This window comes from Mustela putorius, unplaced genomic scaffold, assembly GCF_011764305.1.
Source record: "Mustela putorius furo isolate JIRA1106 unplaced genomic scaffold, ASM1176430v1.1 tig00000580_pilon_pilon_pilon, whole genome shotgun sequence".
Lineage (NCBI taxonomy): Eukaryota > Metazoa > Chordata > Mammalia > Carnivora > Mustelidae > Mustela > Mustela putorius.
The window spans coordinates 9,020,037-9,038,333 of NW_025421423.1; the positions used below are offsets into that span (position 1 = coordinate 9,020,037).

Below are 18,297 nucleotides of genomic sequence, written 5' to 3' on the forward strand. Positions count from 1 at the left end.
CAACACAAGAAACAACAGGTGTTGGCAAGAATGTAAAGAAAGGAGAACACTCTTACACTGTTGGTGGGAATGCAAACTGGTGCAGCCAATGTGGAAAACAGTATGGAGATTCCTCAAAGAAGTTAAAAATAGAACTACCCTATCATCCAACCACTGCACTATCAGGTATTTATCCAAAGGGTACATAGATACTTCGAAAGGGCACCTGCACCCAGTGTTTATAGCTGCATTATCAACAATAGCCAAATTATGGAAACAGCCCAAATATCAGCAAATTAATGGATAAAGATGTAGTACACACACACACACAATGGAGTATTACTTGGCCATCAAAAGAATGAAATCTTGCCATTTGCAATGACATGGATAGAGCTAAAGTGTATTGTGCTATGTGAAACAGGTCAGTCAGAGAAAGACAAATATGATTTCACCCATATATGGAATTTAAGAAACAAAAAAGATGAACATATTGGAAGGGGAGAAGAGAGAGAGGGAAATAAACCATATGAGACTCTTTTTGTAAACATAGAATGCGTTATTTGTTTCAGGGGTACAGGTCTGTGATTCATCAGTCTTACGCAATTCATAGTGCTCACCATAGCATATACCCTCCACCATTGTCCATCACCTAGCCATCCCATCCCTCCTACCCCTCTCCACTTCAGCAACCTCAGTTTGTATGAGACTCTTAATGATAGAGAACAAACTGAGGGTTGGTGGAGGGAGGTGGCTGGGGGTGGGCTTAAAGGGTGATGGACATTAAGGAGGGCATTGTGATGAGCACCGGGTGTTATATGCAAGTGATGAATCACTAAATTTTATACCTGAAACCAATATTACACTATACATTAATGAACTAGAATTTAAATAAAATTTTGGGGAAAAAAAAGAAACAATATAAATATGATCAGAGAATGTAAGAGGTGTGAACAATCTGGTCATAAAATGTGAAGGAGGAACTTCTGATTTCTGCTGCTTTCACTATGGCTGAATAAACTCCTATCAAACTCAAGCATCTCAGAGAAGATAAATTTTGTACAAAATTTTTATAAAAAATCACTTTGGAGGGGAGACTGGGTGGTTCAGTGGGTTAAAGCCTCTGACTTTGGCTCAGGTCATGGCCCCAAGGTCCTGGGATCCCAGCCCTGCATTGGGCTCTCTGCTCAGGGGGGAGCCTGCTTCTCCCTCTCTCTCTGCCTGCCTCTCTGCCTACTTGTGATCTCTGTCAAATAAATAAAAACCTAAAAAAAAAAAATCACTTTGGAGAAGTGTTGTTTTAGTGTAAGTTTCAAATTTTTTATGCCTACTGGCTCAACTAGGCACTGTGGAGTGGTATAAACTCTGATAATAAACTTGCAGTCCTTCTGGACAAACCTCAGAGTTCAGGGAAAACACAGCTAGTATAAAGTCAGGAGAAACTCCAGAAAGGGCAAAATACAAAAGAGGAAACATCAGATTCTCTGTAAAAATCTTGGTCCAGTTCTCTGATTGAACCCTGTGCCTTGTATGCACAGCCAAGCTAAAGATAAAAATCAAAAATCTTGAACTAAGATGTGAACTATTAACAAAAAGACTAAATTAGCAGTTTAAGTCAAACCAGGTATATTTTAAAACCAAAAAATCAAAACTATTTAGAGGAATTTAGTGGGTTTCAGAGTTTGCACATTATCACATTTACAATGTCCAGGCTACAATCCAGAATTATTCAACATATAAAGAATCAGGAAGGGTGCCTGGGTGGCTCAGTGGATTAAGTCTCTGCCTTCGGCTCAGGTCATGACCTCAAGGTCCTGGGATTGAGCCCTGAGAAGGGCTCTCTGCTCAGCAGGGAGCCTGCTTCCCTTCCTGTCTCTCTGCCTGCCTCTCTGCCTACCTCTCTGCCTACCTGTGATCTCTCTCTCTTTCAAATAAATAAATAAAATCTTTTTAAAAAATGAGGAATCAGGAATGTGTGACCCACTCTCAAGATGAAAAGGCAATCTTGGGTGTCTGGGTGGCTCAGCTGGTTAAGCATCTGCCTTCGGCTCAGGTCCTGATCCCAGCGTGCTGGGACGGAGCCCTGCATCAGGCTCTCTGCTCAGCAGGGAGCCTGCTTCCCTTCCTCTCTCTCTGCCTGCCTCTCTGCCTACTAGTGATCTCTCTCTCACTCTCTCTCTCTCTCTGTCAAATAAATAAATAAGTAAATCATTTTTTTAAAAAATGATAAAAAGGCAATCAATGGAAACTAATCCTGTGATACCCTAAAGTTTGGAATTAGAAAAAAGGGTGATAAAGCAACTACTTAAGCAATTACTTTTAACTGCTTAAATGAAATAAAAGAGAATATGCTCATGAGGAAAGAAAAGATTCCAAATTTCAATGAAGAAATAAAAACTATATGAATAACCAAATGGAAATTCTAGAACTGAAAAGTCTAATAGCAGAAATTTTAAAATCCACTGAAAAGTTTCAACAATAGAATAAAAGTGATAAAGAATCAACACCTGGAGAAAAAAAAAAAAACAATGTAACTGCTATACAGGAAAGAAAGAAAAGAAATAATAAATCAATTAAATATCAAACAGGCAAAATCTTTAACAAAATATTAGCAAACTGAGTTCAACCATACATTAAAAGAATAATATACCATATATACAATGGAATATTATGCTTCCATCAGAAAGGATGAATACCCAACTTTTGTATCAACATGGACAGGACTGGAGGAGACTATGCTGAGTGACGTAAGTCAAGCAGATAGAGTCAATTATCATATGGTTTAACTTACTTGTGGAGTGTAAGGAATAGCAGAGAGGACATCAGAAGGAGAGGAGAAGAGAGTTGGGGGAAATCAGAGAGGAGACAAACCATGAGAGACTGTAGGCTCTGAGAAACAAACTGAGGGTTTTGGAGGAGAGGAAGGTGAGGGGTTGGGTGAGCCTGGTGGTGGGTATCAAGGAAGGTGCGTATTGCATGGAGCACTGGGTGCGGTGCATAAAGAATTAATCTCGGAACACTGAAAAAATAAAATTAAATTAAAAAAATAATAATAACATACCATGATCAAGTGGGATTTATTCCGGTGATGCAAGTACAGTTTAACACTCACAAATCAATCATATGATACATCACATTGACAGAATGAAGCATAAATGCATGTAACCATCTCAACAGATCCATTAAAAAAAAACTGACAAAGTAACATTGAATCCTGATAAAAACTCTCAACCAAGTGTGTATAGAGGGAATATACTTCAAAATAATAAAGTCCATATATGTCAAGCCCACAGCCAATATCATAATCAATGGTGAAAAGCTGAGCTTTTCTCCTAAGATCAGAAGCAAGACAAGGATGTTCAATAACCCCACTTTTATTTAACATAGTATTGGAAGTCATAGTCAGAATAACGAGCAAGAAAAAGAAATTAAAGGCTTCTAAATTGTAAAGGAGAAGTAAACTGTCTCTACTTAAAGATGACATGATATTATATATAGAAAATCCCAAAGGCTCTCCCCCCACCAAAAAAAGTTTAAAACTAATAAATGATTTCAATAAAGTTGAAGGATGCAAAATCCATATATAAAAATCAGTTGTGTTTCTATACACTAGTAATGAATTAACAGAAAGAGAAATTAAGAATATAATTCCACTTGCAATTACATCAAAAAGAATAAAATACCTAGGAATAAACTTAACCAAGAAGGTGAGAGACCAGCACACTGAAAATTATAAGACATCAATGAAAGAAACTAAAGACACAAATAAATGGAAAAATATTATGTGTTCATGGATTGGAAAAAATTACTAATGTTAAAATATCCATACTACCCAAATCTACAAATTCAATGCAATCCCTACCAAAACCCCAATGGCATTTTTCATTGAAATAGGGAAAGATACCAAAAATTTATACAGAACCACAAAAGACCCCAAATAGAGCAATCCTGAGAAGGGTTTTTTTGTTTTGTTTTGTTTTGTTTTGTTTTAATCCCTTTAAAATACCATCAGTGGCACCTGGGTGGTGCAATTGGTTGAGTGTCTGACTCTTGATTTTGGCTCCAGTCATGATCTCAGAATAATGAGATCAAGCCCTGTGTGGGGCTCCACACACAACACGGGATCTACTTGAGAGTCTCTCTTTCTCCCTCTTCCCCTCCCCGTGCGCTCGTTCTCTCTCAAATCTTTAAAAAAATAAAAATTCTTTAAAAGCATCAAAAATATTAAAGAATAAACAGTATTGCATGGAGCACTAGGTGTTACACACAATCAATGAATCATGGAACACTACATCAAAAACTAATAATGTACTGTATGGGGACTAACATAACATAACAATAAAAAAAAAGAATAAACAGAATTTATTTAGAAATAAGACTTATATACCAAAACTACAAAACTGTTTAAGAAAAATTAAAGAAAACCAAAATAAATGGATAAACTATGTTGATGAATTTACTTAGTATTGTTGAAATAGTTCTCCCCAAATTTACCTTTAAAATTAACATAATCCTAATCATAATTCCAGTAGCTTTTTCTGTAGAAATTGACAGATGATCATAAAGTTTATGCTAAAAGGACTTGACTTTCCCACAAACCGTTTTATGATATTATATTTGTTTTATTCTATTTGTTTTGATCAAAAGATAACCTTTTGGAGGATGGAGCAATGAAAAGGTCTAGCCACAGCAATGTATATTTAAGAAAATACAAATATTGCACTAGTACCTCACTAAGAAAGAAACCCTTAGAATCCACCAATTTCCCGGCCTGATAGAAATGGAGCAACATATTATATGATTATAAAAAATTAAAAATTTTTTAAAAAAAGAAATGGAGCAACAGTATTTCTGAGGAACACTACCCTGTAACAAGGACCACAATATCACTTATCATCCAAATCAGCAAACTTTCAAAGCTGAAACAGGGTGTTATTAGCAATTATACTGGGACAAGAGACATAACTCGGACTATTGCATACAAATCAGGTTATATGATCACACACATATTATGTCATCAATGCAATTTAAAATAACACATTCTTATGGTGTTACTGGAATATTTAACCACAAAAGGATGTAATATACCTTCTAGCTCAGATCCTTGATCCTTGATATCATTGAAGTCCATGTTTTAGAAGACTCAGTAATCATGTGTGTTCCACCAAGAAGCCCGAAACCCAAGAGCTGATATCTGGCTCATTTTATAAATTCCAGTCTGTGGGAAAATTACACAGTTCCATCCCATACAGATGGCATCTTATTAGGCAGGACAATGTAGATCAATTTAGAAAAAACTGGACAATCTGGAAATCTCTGTCTTCATTTGAAACCACTACATTTTCTCTCTAATAAGAGCAGGAATGTGTATAGACCTATAAAAAGTAATTTATGTCATTTGTGAATATATTAGATGTGTATTTTATATGACAAAGGAAAAGGGGCTAATTATGTCCTATTGGTCCATAACCATTGTCCCAGCTTAACACTTTTAAACCAGAAGGAGTGTGGCTGTGAGCTGAAATGGGAAGAAGAACCCTCACTTGGACATACCATCCTAGGAAGCATTTTTCCAAAGAAAATTACAGGAAAGCCATAGCAGTGTGGCTTTCTTCTATGAGTAAGTGTTGGAGTCTAGCAGAACTCTAAGGGACCTAACAATGTGGGAGCAGAAAGAAGCCAGTTCTGAATTCATGATATCCTTCTATTGGGTCCATCTTACTAGTCCTTCTATTTTTATTCATGGTAAAAATACACCCTATTATTAAATAAGGCACCCAAACCCTGTCTTCCTTTGAAAATGTTCTGTTGTGCTCTTTACCTGGAATGTCTGTCCCCCACTTTCCACTTGGAAAAGATTGCTTATCCTTCAGAACCAGGTAAAATGTTTATAATTCACACCTGGAAGATGTTTTTCTGTGACTTTATTGTTTTTAGTATCATCCTATATTTTAATCACAATGTATACTTGTTTTATTTCATTTTATCCCATTTCTGCCATTGCAGAACACTACTCAAAAGCAAGATGCAAAGCCTATTTGTCTTTACTTTTCCATTCCTGTATTTATCTTCCAAATCTCTAGTATGCACTACTTTCTTCCTCATTGCATTATCCTCTCTTTCTCATTGTCCTCTCTTATTTCTTTTCTACAGCTGGTCCAAGTCCTTCTATATGAAGATCAGTTTATCCCATTTAAACTACTCCAAGTCCACTCATTATTCTGTTCAGCCCAATAATATCTAACAGACTATGAATGAAAAACAAAGGATCCAGCTTAGAAAGTAGGGGAAAGGGATATGCTGTGAATAGTCTTTAATAATTTTGTCCTCAAAATAAGTGTCAGTCTGTATTCCACAGGACTGTGCACTCCTTGATCATGTTTTGGGTTTTATCTCAATGTATTTAGTTTTTTGATATTGCCAGTAGTTAGCATAATGCTTGACACAAAATTGCTATTCAGTAAATATTGGTTGCTTGAATAACTGAATGAAGGAATAAATGAATGAATAGAAAGCTCATATTCTACAGGAAATTCATATAAATGCAAAAATACCTAATTAGTGACATTCTAAACCCATTATTACTATGGTCTTAGAAAATTATGCAAACAAGTTCCTTAGAAACTAATTTTTTGAGTCATTTAACAGTAACAATGGTTTTCACTCAAAGATGCCACTGCTCATCTATCAAAACCTATGATAAGCCAAATCTCCCCATCAGCTGGGGTGTCGGCACAATGACCCACATTGCCTAAGACACTTCTGCACAGAAGTGTGCCTGCCAGTTTGCAGCTAAAAGGAAATCAGCCCTAAAAAAATAGCTTCATTTTACCACTCTTGTCTCTCTTTGGCATATACACAGGCTAGGTGCCTAACATCCTAAAATGCTTACTCTTCCTTTCTATGATCAAAGATTACCCATTAGAAATTATTTTTGTTGAGTTCTACTTTATCTTCCTAAGAAAGATAAGAGACCAGAAAACCAGTGCACATAGAAGACAAGAAGTTAAGCTAGTAAAACGACATTTCCTTTCACATAAGATTACAGAACTCACTATTCCAGAGTTAAACTAGAATCGGTTATCCAGGAGAAGATGGATAATTTCGATGAGAACCTTTTACCCATAAATTGCTGTCCATCTCCTTAATCCAGTCATGAAGAAAAATGGTAGGCTCTACATTTCTCTCACATTTAAATATCAGGAACAGAAAAATGAGAATTTCAGGAATTAATGGTATCACTGACCCTTACATTTATTTTGGAACCTCGAGATGAGAACTAGTCCTTCATTTAGAGTAAAGGAATTTCTTTAAAAAACATTCACATTCTCTCTGAGGAGCATTTCTGACACAGTACATTCTTCGTAGCTTCCTTCACATCTTTGTTCCTCAAACTATAGATGAGGGGATTGAGCATAGGTGTCACAACTCCATAGAAGAGAGAGATGATTTTGTCTGTGACTTGTACTTTGTCTGCACCAGAAGAGTCTTTAGCCTTGGGTTTTGCATACATGAAGAGGATGGTTCCATAGAATATAATCACCACTGTTAAGTGGGCGGAGCAAGTGGAGAAGGCTTTGCGCTTCCCCTCTGCAGAAGGAATCTTCAGGATGGTGGAGAGAATGAAAACGTAGGAAACGAAAATGAAAAGTACTGGGACCACAAGAAAAATTATATTAGCAATAGCCATACTAATAACATTTATGGAGATATCAGCACAGGCCAATTTTAAGACAGCCAAGATTTCACAAGTAAAGTGATTAATGACATTATCCCCACAGAAAGGAAGCCGCATTGCAAGAGAGGTCTGCAACATAGAATTGACACCCCCTGCAATCCAGGACCCAGCAGCCATGGGCACATATGAAGTCCTGCTCATTATGATGGAGTATCTCAGAGGGTTACAGATGGCCACATAGCGGTCAAATGCCATCATGCTTAAAAGGACACACTCTGTGGCTCCCATAGTGAAGGAGAGGAACATTTGCACTCCACATCCAGAGAAGGAAATGGTTTTCTTTGACATTAAGAAGCTGCTGAGAAATAGGGGAATAGAAGAACTGGTATAGCAAATATCCAAGAATGATAAGTTACTGAGGAAAAAGTACATGGGGGTGTGCAGGTGGGTGTCACAGACACTTACAATGATGATGACTCCATTTCCCAGCAGGATCACTAGGTACATACATAGGACCAGCACAAAATAAATGGCCTCAAGTTCTGGATAGCCAGAAAGTCCCAAAAGGACAAATTCTGTCACAGAAGACTGATTGGTCTTTCCCATGTTAATATTTTCTTTCACTAAAATGAATTCTGTGGCAGCCAGAATACCTGTGGATCTGTTACAACAGTGTTTGCAAAAGTTATTTGTATCCTTAAGTGGCTTCCCTTATGGGTAATATAGACTTATAAATAGATGCACAGATAGCATAAGAATATGGTAAGATTCTCTAAGCTCAGTTAGAATTTTAGGTCTAATGGAGACTTCAGCTCAAAAATTAAAAAAAAAAAAAAGTCCTTGTTAGAAAAGAGAATCAGAAAACATACAACTGGGTTAGAATTATGTACCTCATTTACATTATGAATTTGAAATTATTTTGAATGCAATGTCACCATAACATTTTGACCAAACAATCTGGAACACAACTAATATGTTAGCATCAACAAAAATTACTGTCCTTCAGTTACTAAAATAAAATGGTGTATGTAAGTCCTGCTTTAATGGTTTCATCTCAGTTTCAGAATCTTGTGGCTAGAAAAACAAGCTGAAAAGATACATTTTTAGAAAAAGCAATTTGGTTTAATTTAAATCTGGGAGGAAATATATACCTGTAATATCTTAAGAATATTAACTAGACATTACTAATAGTTGTAAAAGAAAAAGGAAACATTTTTAGATAAAATTATTGTATTTCTCAGTAAAAATTGGGGTGTCTATTGTCTTGCCTAAATATATATATATATATATATATATATATATATATATAATGAATTATAAGTAGATCTCAGAAAAACTCTAGTGTTCATGTCTCAATCTACAAATCATAATAAAGATATAACCTAAGAAACTCAAGTGATGGGGGATTTACTCTTTTACTTGCAGGTATGAGAAAATACATACTACTTTTCTGCACAGAAATCAGCTTCTGCTCAAACAGTTGCTCTATCAATTTTTTTCTCACTGCATATTCAGAACACCCATAATAAAGTGGGATAGGTCATTCAAAATATTCTTAAGCATTACTGATACATTCTAATTATTTATATCCACACTTGACTAGAAGTACAATGTTTCTAAATTAAAATGCCAGAAATGGGGGCACCTGGGTGGCTCAGTGGGTTAAGCCTCTGCCTTCAGCTCAGGTCATGATCTCAGGGTCCTCGGATCGAGCCCCGCATCGGGCTCTCTGCTCAGCAGTGAGCCTGCTTCCTCCTCTCTCTGCCTGCCTCTCTGCCTACTTGTGATCTCTCTCTCTCTCTCTGTTAAATAAATAAAATCTTTTTTTTAAATACCAGAAATGGAAATCCTACTTTTTTGTGAGATTGCTCATCTCATAAATTCCATCTTAATAAGTTCAATAATAAAACTAAAATAACTATATGCTTCTCCGTTTTCATTAACACCAAGTAGCTGTCATTGATACAGTAAAAAACAAAACAAAATGAAATGAAACAAAAAACAAACAAAACAATTAACCAGGAGAAAAACTGGACTGGACTGACTTCCAGTAAAAATAAAAATTGGGGCTCTTTACAGACACCTCCCTAGCAGAGGAGCCTTTAAAGGACCAGCCAAGAGGTCTTTGTGGCTGGACCTGGTGGCTCAGTCGGTTAAGCATCTGCCTTCAGCTCAGGTCATGATCCCAGGGTCCTGAGTCCTGCCTTGGGATCCCTGCTCAGTGGGGAGCCTGCTTTTCCCTCTCCTTCTGCCTGCTGCTCCCCCTGCTTGTGCTAACCACCACCCCTAACAAATAAAATCTTTAAAAAAAAAAAAAAAAGACCAGCCAATGGAGAACCAAAGCAACTTAAAGTCTTTGCTGCTTTGAGGATCTTTCTAATCCCAAAAGTAATTTAAAGTTGGCAATGTGGATTGCTCAGAATTTAGGAACTCTCCAGTCCTTTTGGGATGAAGTCCCCTAGAAGCAATTAGAACAAAGTTGCTAATACCATTAAACTTAAGTGTAACTCACAAATAAAAAACCAATTCTTCTGTCTTTACACAATTTTTTTTCTTTTTTAAAGATTTCATTTATTTATTTGACAGAGAGAGATCACAAGTAGGTGGCGGTGGTGAGGGGAAGAAGGCTCCCTGCTGAGCAGAGAGCCAGATGCAGAGCTTAATCCCAGGACCCTGGGATCATGACCTGAGCCGAAGGCAGAGGCTTTAACCCACTGAGCCACCCAGATGCCCTACTGAGAGCAAATTTAGAATGGCTACCCAGGTAAAATGGTCAAGACATGGACGTTAGAATTGACTATGTCTGATAAAGAGATGTGGCAGTAATCTGTGATGCTTAGGTTTAAATTATATTTTGTTCTTGATAAATAAGTTATCTACCAATTCCTTTATTTTCACCTCTAAATCCTAGATTCTCAGAGTTGATAAACATTATTGTGGTCTCACTGCCCTCTCCAAATAGCCAGAATAATAGACACAGTCATTTTAATTTTGCTCACTCATGCTCTCTATTCAATACATACACAATACTCCAAACTTAACCAATCTCTTTTTCAGCGTATCTATACTGGTATGATACAACATGGAAGAGACCATATCAACAATTTCCATTATATGAGCAAACCATACTTTACTTATGAACAGGAAAAGAAGTCCAACTTGAGGTGGGTAATTATTATGACATTTTCTATGACTATCTTTTGAAATCAATATAAATATATGAAGAATTCAATCATTTTACATGAATGTTATAAAATACTCTTCCAGCATGGAAATGACTGAAATCCCTGTGATTAGTCTTTTTAAAAAGAGAATAAAATTTGACAACAAAACTCTTGCCAGTGAACAACGTTTTTTAAAAGTCATTGAGTAAAAGATGCATGGTAATACTGGGTATGAAACATGTAACAGCTCAAATAAGGAACTCAGTAAATGGGACATGCAGTACAATGAATACTATGACTCTATAATGGGTCCTAAAATAAGCTTTAAGTACTTTCAAACAATTTAAATCATTCAGAGAATGTTCTCTGGCCATATAGAATTAAACCAGGAAATTTTTTAAAAAGAAAATATAACTTAAAAAAAAATCTCCAAATGTTAGAAACTTACATAATGCACTCCTAGTAACATAAGTATGAGAAAGAAATCACAACAAAAAATAAAACTGTTTTGAACTGAAATCTTTGGGATGCAGCAAAGGTGGTTCTATGAGGAAAGTATGTAGCAATACAAGCCTTTCTCAAGTAACAAGACAGTTTTCAAATACATAACCTAACCCTACACCTAAAGGAGTCTGAAAAATAATAGCAAATAAGGCCTGAACCCAGCAGAAGAAGAGAAATAATAAAGATCAGGCAGAAATCAATGAAATAGAAAACAAATAAATAGTAGAACAGATCAATGAAACTAGGAGCTGACTCTCTGAAAGAATTAAGATTGATAAACCCCTGGCCAGACTTATCAAAGAGAAAAGAGAAAGGACCCAAATAAATAAAATCATGAATGAAAGAGGAGAGATCACAACCAACACCAAAGAAATACAAACAAGTATAAGAAAATATTATGAGCAACTATATGCCAGCAAATTAGACAATCTGGAAGAGATAGATACATTCCTAGAGAAATATAAACTACCAAAACTGAAACAAGAAGAAATAGAAGAAACTGAACAGACCCATAACCAGTAAGGAAATTGAAGCAATAAACAAAATCTTCCCCCAAAATAAGAGCCCAGGGTTAGATGGCTTCCCAGGGGAATTCTACCAAACATTTAAGAAGAATTAACACCTATTCCTCTGAAGCTGTTCCAAAAAATAGAAAAATAAAATGGAAGTAAAACTTCCAAACTCATTTTATGAGGCAAGTATTACCTAGATCCAAAAACCAAACAAAGACCCCGTCAAAAAGGAGAACTATAGACCAATACCCCTGATGAACATGGCTACAAAAATTCTCACCAAAATACTAGCCAATAGGATCCAACTGAATTAAAGAATTATTCAATTCTTTTAATGGCCAAGTGGGATTTATTCCTGGGCTATAAGGCTGGTTCAACATCTGAAAATTAATCAGTGTGATACAATACACTAATAAAAGAAAGAAGACCATATGATACTCTCAATAGATGCAGAAAAAGCATTTGACAAAGTACAGCATCCTTTCTTGATCAAAACGCTTCACAGTGTAGGGATAGAGGGTACATGCCACAATATCATAAAAGCCATCTATGAAAAACCCACAGCGAATATCATTCTCAATGGGGGAAAACTGAGAGCTTTCCCCCAAGGGTCAAGAACACAGCAGGGACGTCCACTATCACCACTGCTATTCAGTACAGTACTAGAAATCCTAACCTCAGCAATCAAACAACAAAAAGAAATAAAAGGCATCCAAATCAGCAAAGAAGTCAAACTCTCACTCTGCATATGATATGATGCTTTATGTGGAAAACCCAAAAGACTCCACCCTAAAACTGCTAGATCTCATAAAGAATTCAGTAAAGTGGCAGGATATAATATCAATGCACAGAAATCGGTGGCATTTCTATAAAATAACAATGAGAAAAAGAAAGAAATTAAGGAGTCGATCACATTTACAATTGCACCCAAAACCATAAGATACCTTGGAACAAATGTAACCAAAGAGGCAAAGAATCAATACTCAGAAAATTATAGAATACTCATGAAAGAAATTGAGGAAGACATAAAGAAATGGAAAAATGTTCCATGCTCATGGATTGGAAGAACATATATTGTGAAGATGGCTATGCTACCTAGAGCAATCTATACATTTAATGCAATCTCTATCAAAATACCATCAACTTTTTTCAAATAAATGGAACAAATAATCCTAAAATTTGTATGGAACCACAAAAGACACTGAAGAGCCAGAGGAGTGTTGTAAAAGAAAAACAAAGCTGGTGGTATCACAATTCCTGACTTCAAGCTCTAAGACAAAGCTTTAAGCATCAAGACATCATGGTACTGGCACAAAAACAGACACATAAATCAATGGGACAGAATACAGAGCCCAGAAACAGACCCTCAGCTCTATGGTCAAGTAATCTTCGACAAAGCTGGAAAGAATGTTCAATGGAAAAAGGACAGTCTCTTCAACAAACAGTGTTGAAAAAAATTGGACAGCCACATGCAGATGAATGAAACTGGACCATTTCCTTACATCACACAGAAAAATAGACTCAAAATGGATGAAAGAACTCCATGTGAGACAGGAATCCATCAAAATCCTCAAGGAGAACACAGGCAGCAACCTCTTCGACCTCAGCTGCAGCAACTTAGAACTCAGCTGTAGAAACATCACCAATGGCAAGGGAAGCAAGGGCAAAAATGAACTATTGGGACTTCATCAAGATCAAAAGCTTTTGCACAGCAAAGGAAACAGTCCGCAAAACCAAGAGACAACTGACAGAATGGGAGAAGATATTTGAAAATGACATATCAGATAAAGGGCTACTATCCAAAAGCTATAAAGAGCTTATCAAACTCATCACACAAAGAACAAATAATCCAATCAAGAAATGGGCAGAGGATATGAACAGACATTTCTGCAAAGACATCCAGATGGCCAACAGACACATGAAAAAGTGCTCCACATCATTTGGCATCAGGGAAATACAAATCAAAAACCACAATGAGATAACCACCTCACACCAGTCAGAATGGCTAAAATTAGCAAGTCAGGAAATTATAGATGCTGGCAAGGATGCAGAGAAAGGGGAACCCTCCTACACTGTTGGTGGGCATGCAAGCTGGTAGAGGCACTCTGGAAAACAAAAAGTTTAAAATAGAGCTAATCTACAACCCAGCAATTGCACTACTGGGTATTTACCCCAAAGATAAAAATGCAGTGATCCAAAGGGGCACAAGCCCCTCTATGTTTATAGAAGCAATATCCACAATAGCCAAACTATGGAAAAAGCCCAGGTATCCATTCGTAGATGTCCATCAAAAGATGAATGGGTAAAGAAGATGTGGTATATATATACGTGTCTATATATACATACTTCATTTTTTGTTAGCTGTATAATATATATATACTTTTCTTTTTTGTATTTTTAAAAAATCTTTTTTTCATTTATTTATTTTCAGCATAACAGTATCATTATTTTTTCACCACACCCAGTGCTCCATGAAATCCATGCTCTCTATAATACCCACCACCTGGTACCCTGACCTCCCACCCCCCGCCACTTCAAACCCCTCAGATTGTTTTTCAGAATCCATAGTCTCTCATGATTCACCTCCCCTTCCAATTTATCCCAACCCCCTTCTCTCTAACTCCCCATGTCCTCCATGCTTTTTGTTATGCTCTACAAATAAGTGAAACCATATGATAATTGATTCTCTCTGCTTGACTTATTTTACTCAGCATAATCTCTTCCAGTCCCGTCCATGTTGCTACAAAAGTTGGGTATTCGTCCTTTCTGATGGAGGCATAATAGTCCATAGTATATATGGACCACATCTTCCTTATCCATTCATCCTTTGAAGGGCATCTTGGTTCTTTCCACAGTTTGATGACCGTGGCCATTGCTACTATAAACATTGGGGTACAGATGGCCCTTCTTTTCACTACATTGGTATCTTTGGGGTAAATACCCAGGAGTGCAATGGCAGGGTCATAGGGAAGTTCTATTTTTAATTTCTTGAGGAATCTCCACACTGTTCTCCAAAGAGGCTGCACCAACTTGCATTCCCACCAACAGTGTAAGAAGGTTCCCCTTTCTCCACATCCTCTCCAACACGTTTCATTTTTTGATAGCTGTATAATATTCCACTGTGGTGTGTGTGTGTGTGTGTGTGTGTGTGTGTGTGTATTCCACTGTGTTGTGTGTCTGTGTGGGTGTATATATACGTGTATATATACACGTATATATATACATATGTATATATATACACATATATATAAATATATTCCACTGTGTTGTGTCTATACATATATATATGCACATATATATATATATATATACACACATACACACATACACACACACACACAACACAGTGGAATATACATACACACACACACACCCCACAGTGGAATATTATACAGCTATTAAAAAATGAAATCTTGCCATTTGCAACAACATGGATAGAACTAGAGGGGATTATGCTAAGTTAAATAAGGCAAGCAGAGAAAGACAATTATCATATGCTCTCTCTGATATGAGGAATCTGAGAGGTGGGGGGTTTGTGGGGGATAGGAAAGGAAAAAAACTATTTTGAACTGAATCATAATGAGCATCCCAATAAAATTTTATGGAATCCAGCTAAAGCCAGTGATTAGAAGAAAATTTATAGCCCAAAATACATATGATGATCTTATACTCTATCTCAAAATTTTAAAAAGAACATAAAATCAAATCAACATGTTGCCCCCTTTATTCTGCTGTTAAACCTACCCACTGAATATTTTATTTCCATTATGGTTTGTTCCATTAGGTTCTTTTTTCTGTATATTTTCTGAGGCCTTGTTTCTTTGTGAAGGCCTTCTATATTTTCATTTGTTTCAAGTGTGTGTATATTTGCCCACTGAAGCATTTTATAATGGTTGCTTTAAATTCCTTGTCAAATAATTCCAATGTCTGTTCATTTTTTGTTGTATCTAGAGATTGTCCTTTATCATTCAAATTGAGATATCTTATACTTTATATGAGGAATGATATTCATTTGTATCCTGGATATTTTAGGTACTATGAAAGTCTGGATCTTATTCAGATCTATTTCAGCAGTCTTCCTCTAAAACCACATCCTTTAGAGAAAGGAGTCACTACCTCATTCTTGCCAGATCTGGCAAAATTCTAAACTCCCCACAGGACTTGATGTCACAATGGGGATGGAAGAATTCATTCCTAGCAGGTATAGATGAAAGCCTTGACTTCCTACTAATCTGTTTCTGAAGCCTGTCTGGAGGGAAAAGACAGATGGTAGAGGGTTGAAATCTAGGCTCCCCATTTGAAAATGCTGAAGTAAGAGAGCAGGGTTGCAGTATTTTCCTCTGGTGTTTGGCTGGAATAGGGCAATTACTGCCATTACGTATTCTGTCTTGCTAAGCCACCCCTTTCCTATTCCTTTGGCTAAAGAGAGTAAATTTTCTTGTGCTTTTTTTGTTTGTTCCCATTGGTGTTTGGGAGTGTTAAGCTTATGTTGCACTCTGTCTGGGATTTATAAAAGGCAAAAAGAAAACTCAGGAAACTCACTGCACCTTTTATTTCCTTAGATCCCAGAGTCCCTAGTTTCTCTTTCTCCTCTCTGTCTTTCAGAGTCTTCTTTTTTTTTATTATTATTATTTTCAGCATAACAGTATTCATTATTTTTGCACCACACCCAGTGCTCCATGCAATCCGTGCCCTCTATATTACCCACCACCTGGTACCCCAACCTCCCAGGCCCCGCCACTTCAAACCCCTCAGATTGTTTTTCAGAGTCCATAGTCTCTCATGATTCATCACCCCTTCCAATTTCCCTCAACTCCCTTCTCTTCTACATCTCCCCTTGTCCTCCATGCTATTATGCTCCACAAATAAGTGAAACTATATGATAATTGAGACTCTCTGCTTGTCTTATTTCACTCAGCATAATCTCTTCCAGTCCCGTCCATGTTGCTACAAAAGTTGGGTATTCATCCTTTCTGATGGAGGCATAATACTCCATAGTGTATATTGACCACATCTTCCTTATCCATCGTCCGTTGAAGGGCATCTTGGTTATTTCCACAGTTTGGCGACCATGGCCATTGCTGCTATAAATATTGGGGTACAGATGGCCCTTCTTTTCACGACATCTGTATCTTTGGGGTAAATACCCAGTAGTGCAATTGCAGGGTCATAGGGAAGCTCTATTTTTAATTTCTTGAGGAATCTCCACACTGTTTTCCAAAGTAGCTGCACCAACTTGCATTTCCACCAACAGTGGAAGAGGGTTCCCCTTTCTCCACATCCCCTCCAATACATGTTGTTTCCTGTCTTGCTCATTTTGGCCATTCTAACTGGTGTAAGGTGGTATCTCAATGTGGTTTTAATTTGTTTCCAAGTACTAGCACTGGAATTCCTTGTAACTGTGGCTTATCTAGAAGATTATGTAGTTTATTTCGAGAGGCTTCTATCTTTTCACGATCAGCAGCATCTATCATATAAACAATGGCATTGACTCCTCTGCAGTACCGTTCCCACATGCTTCGGAATTGGGGCTGTCCTCCTATGTCCCAAATCTTTATTGTGACGTTACCTTTAGTTACTTTCCTCATGTTAAAGCCCACTATGGGTATCATATCTTCACTGAATTGACCTGACGCGATGACATTGACGAAGGTGGTCTTGCCGGAGTACTGCAGCCCCACCAGCGTCAGCTCCATCTCCTCCTTCCAGAAGAGCGAGCGAAACCAGTCCAGCAGGCGGGAGATGAGCGCCAACATGATGGCGGCTGGGAGGGAGAAGGAACTGGCGGGCGGGAGGACGGCAGCAGCGAGGGCACCCACAAGAGCGGGCCTCAGCCCCGACCCCTCAACGGCTCCTCGGGGCTTCGGCGCACCACGGGGCAGACACAGGCGGGCGGCGGCGCTGTGGTTTTAATTTTAATCTCCCTGATGGCTAGTGATGATGAACATTTTTCATGTGTCTAATAGCCATTTGTATGTCTTCATTAGAGAAGTGTCTGTTCATATCTTCTGCCCATTTTTTGATATGATTGTTTGTGTGTGTTGAGTTTGAGGAGTTCTTCATAGATCCTGGATATTAACCTTTTGTCTGTATGTCATTTGCAAATATCTTCTCCCATTCTGTGGGCTGCCTCTTCATTTTGTTGACTGTTTCCTTTGCTGTGCAGAAGCTTTTGATCTTGATGAAGTCCCGAAATTTCATCTTTGCTTTTGTTTCCTTTGCCTTTGGAGACATATCTTGAAAGAAGTTGCTGTGGCTGATATCGAAGAGGTTACTGCCTATGTTCTCCTCTAGGATTCTGATGGATTCCTGTCTCACGCTGAGGTCTTTTATCCATTTCGAGTTTATCTTTGTGTACGCTGTAAGAGAATGGTCAAGTTTCATTTTTCTACATATAGCTGTCCAGTTTTCCCAGCACCATTTATTGAAGAGTGTCTTTTTTCCACTGTATATTTTTTTCCTG

The 18,297-nt window shown here is 37.4% G+C and overlaps 2 protein-coding genes across 2 annotated transcripts; both read right to left on the reverse strand.

Annotated features, from left to right (window-relative positions):
- Positions 1–7,297: 7,297 nt before the first annotated feature.
- On the reverse strand, positions 7,298–8,269 carry LOC101674301 (olfactory receptor 13C7-like). The gene has a single exon (XM_004747897.2). It carries the CDS (start codon positions 8,258–8,260, stop codon positions 7,298–7,300), a length of 963 nt encoding a protein of 320 aa, XP_004747954.1. The 5' UTR covers positions 8,261–8,269.
- An 8,913-nt stretch (positions 8,270–17,182) lies between these two features.
- LOC101674579 (ADP-ribosylation factor-like protein 8B) lies at positions 17,183–17,634 on the reverse strand. Its single transcript, XM_045081780.1, has one exon. The coding sequence runs from the start codon at positions 17,588–17,590 to the stop codon at positions 17,183–17,185; it is 408 nt and encodes a 135-aa protein (XP_044937715.1). The 5' UTR covers positions 17,591–17,634.
- Positions 17,635–18,297: the final 663 nt, after the last annotated feature.

What these genes read in the sequence shown, in the direction of transcription:
- LOC101674301 (XM_004747897.2), bottom strand. Translation starts at nt 8,260, where the DNA reads ATGGGAAAGACCAATCAGTCTTCTGTGACAGAATTTGTCCTTTTGGGA.
- LOC101674579 (XM_045081780.1), bottom strand. Translation starts at nt 17,590, where the DNA reads ATGTTGGCGCTCATCTCCCGCCTGCTGGACTGGTTTCGCTCGCTCTTC.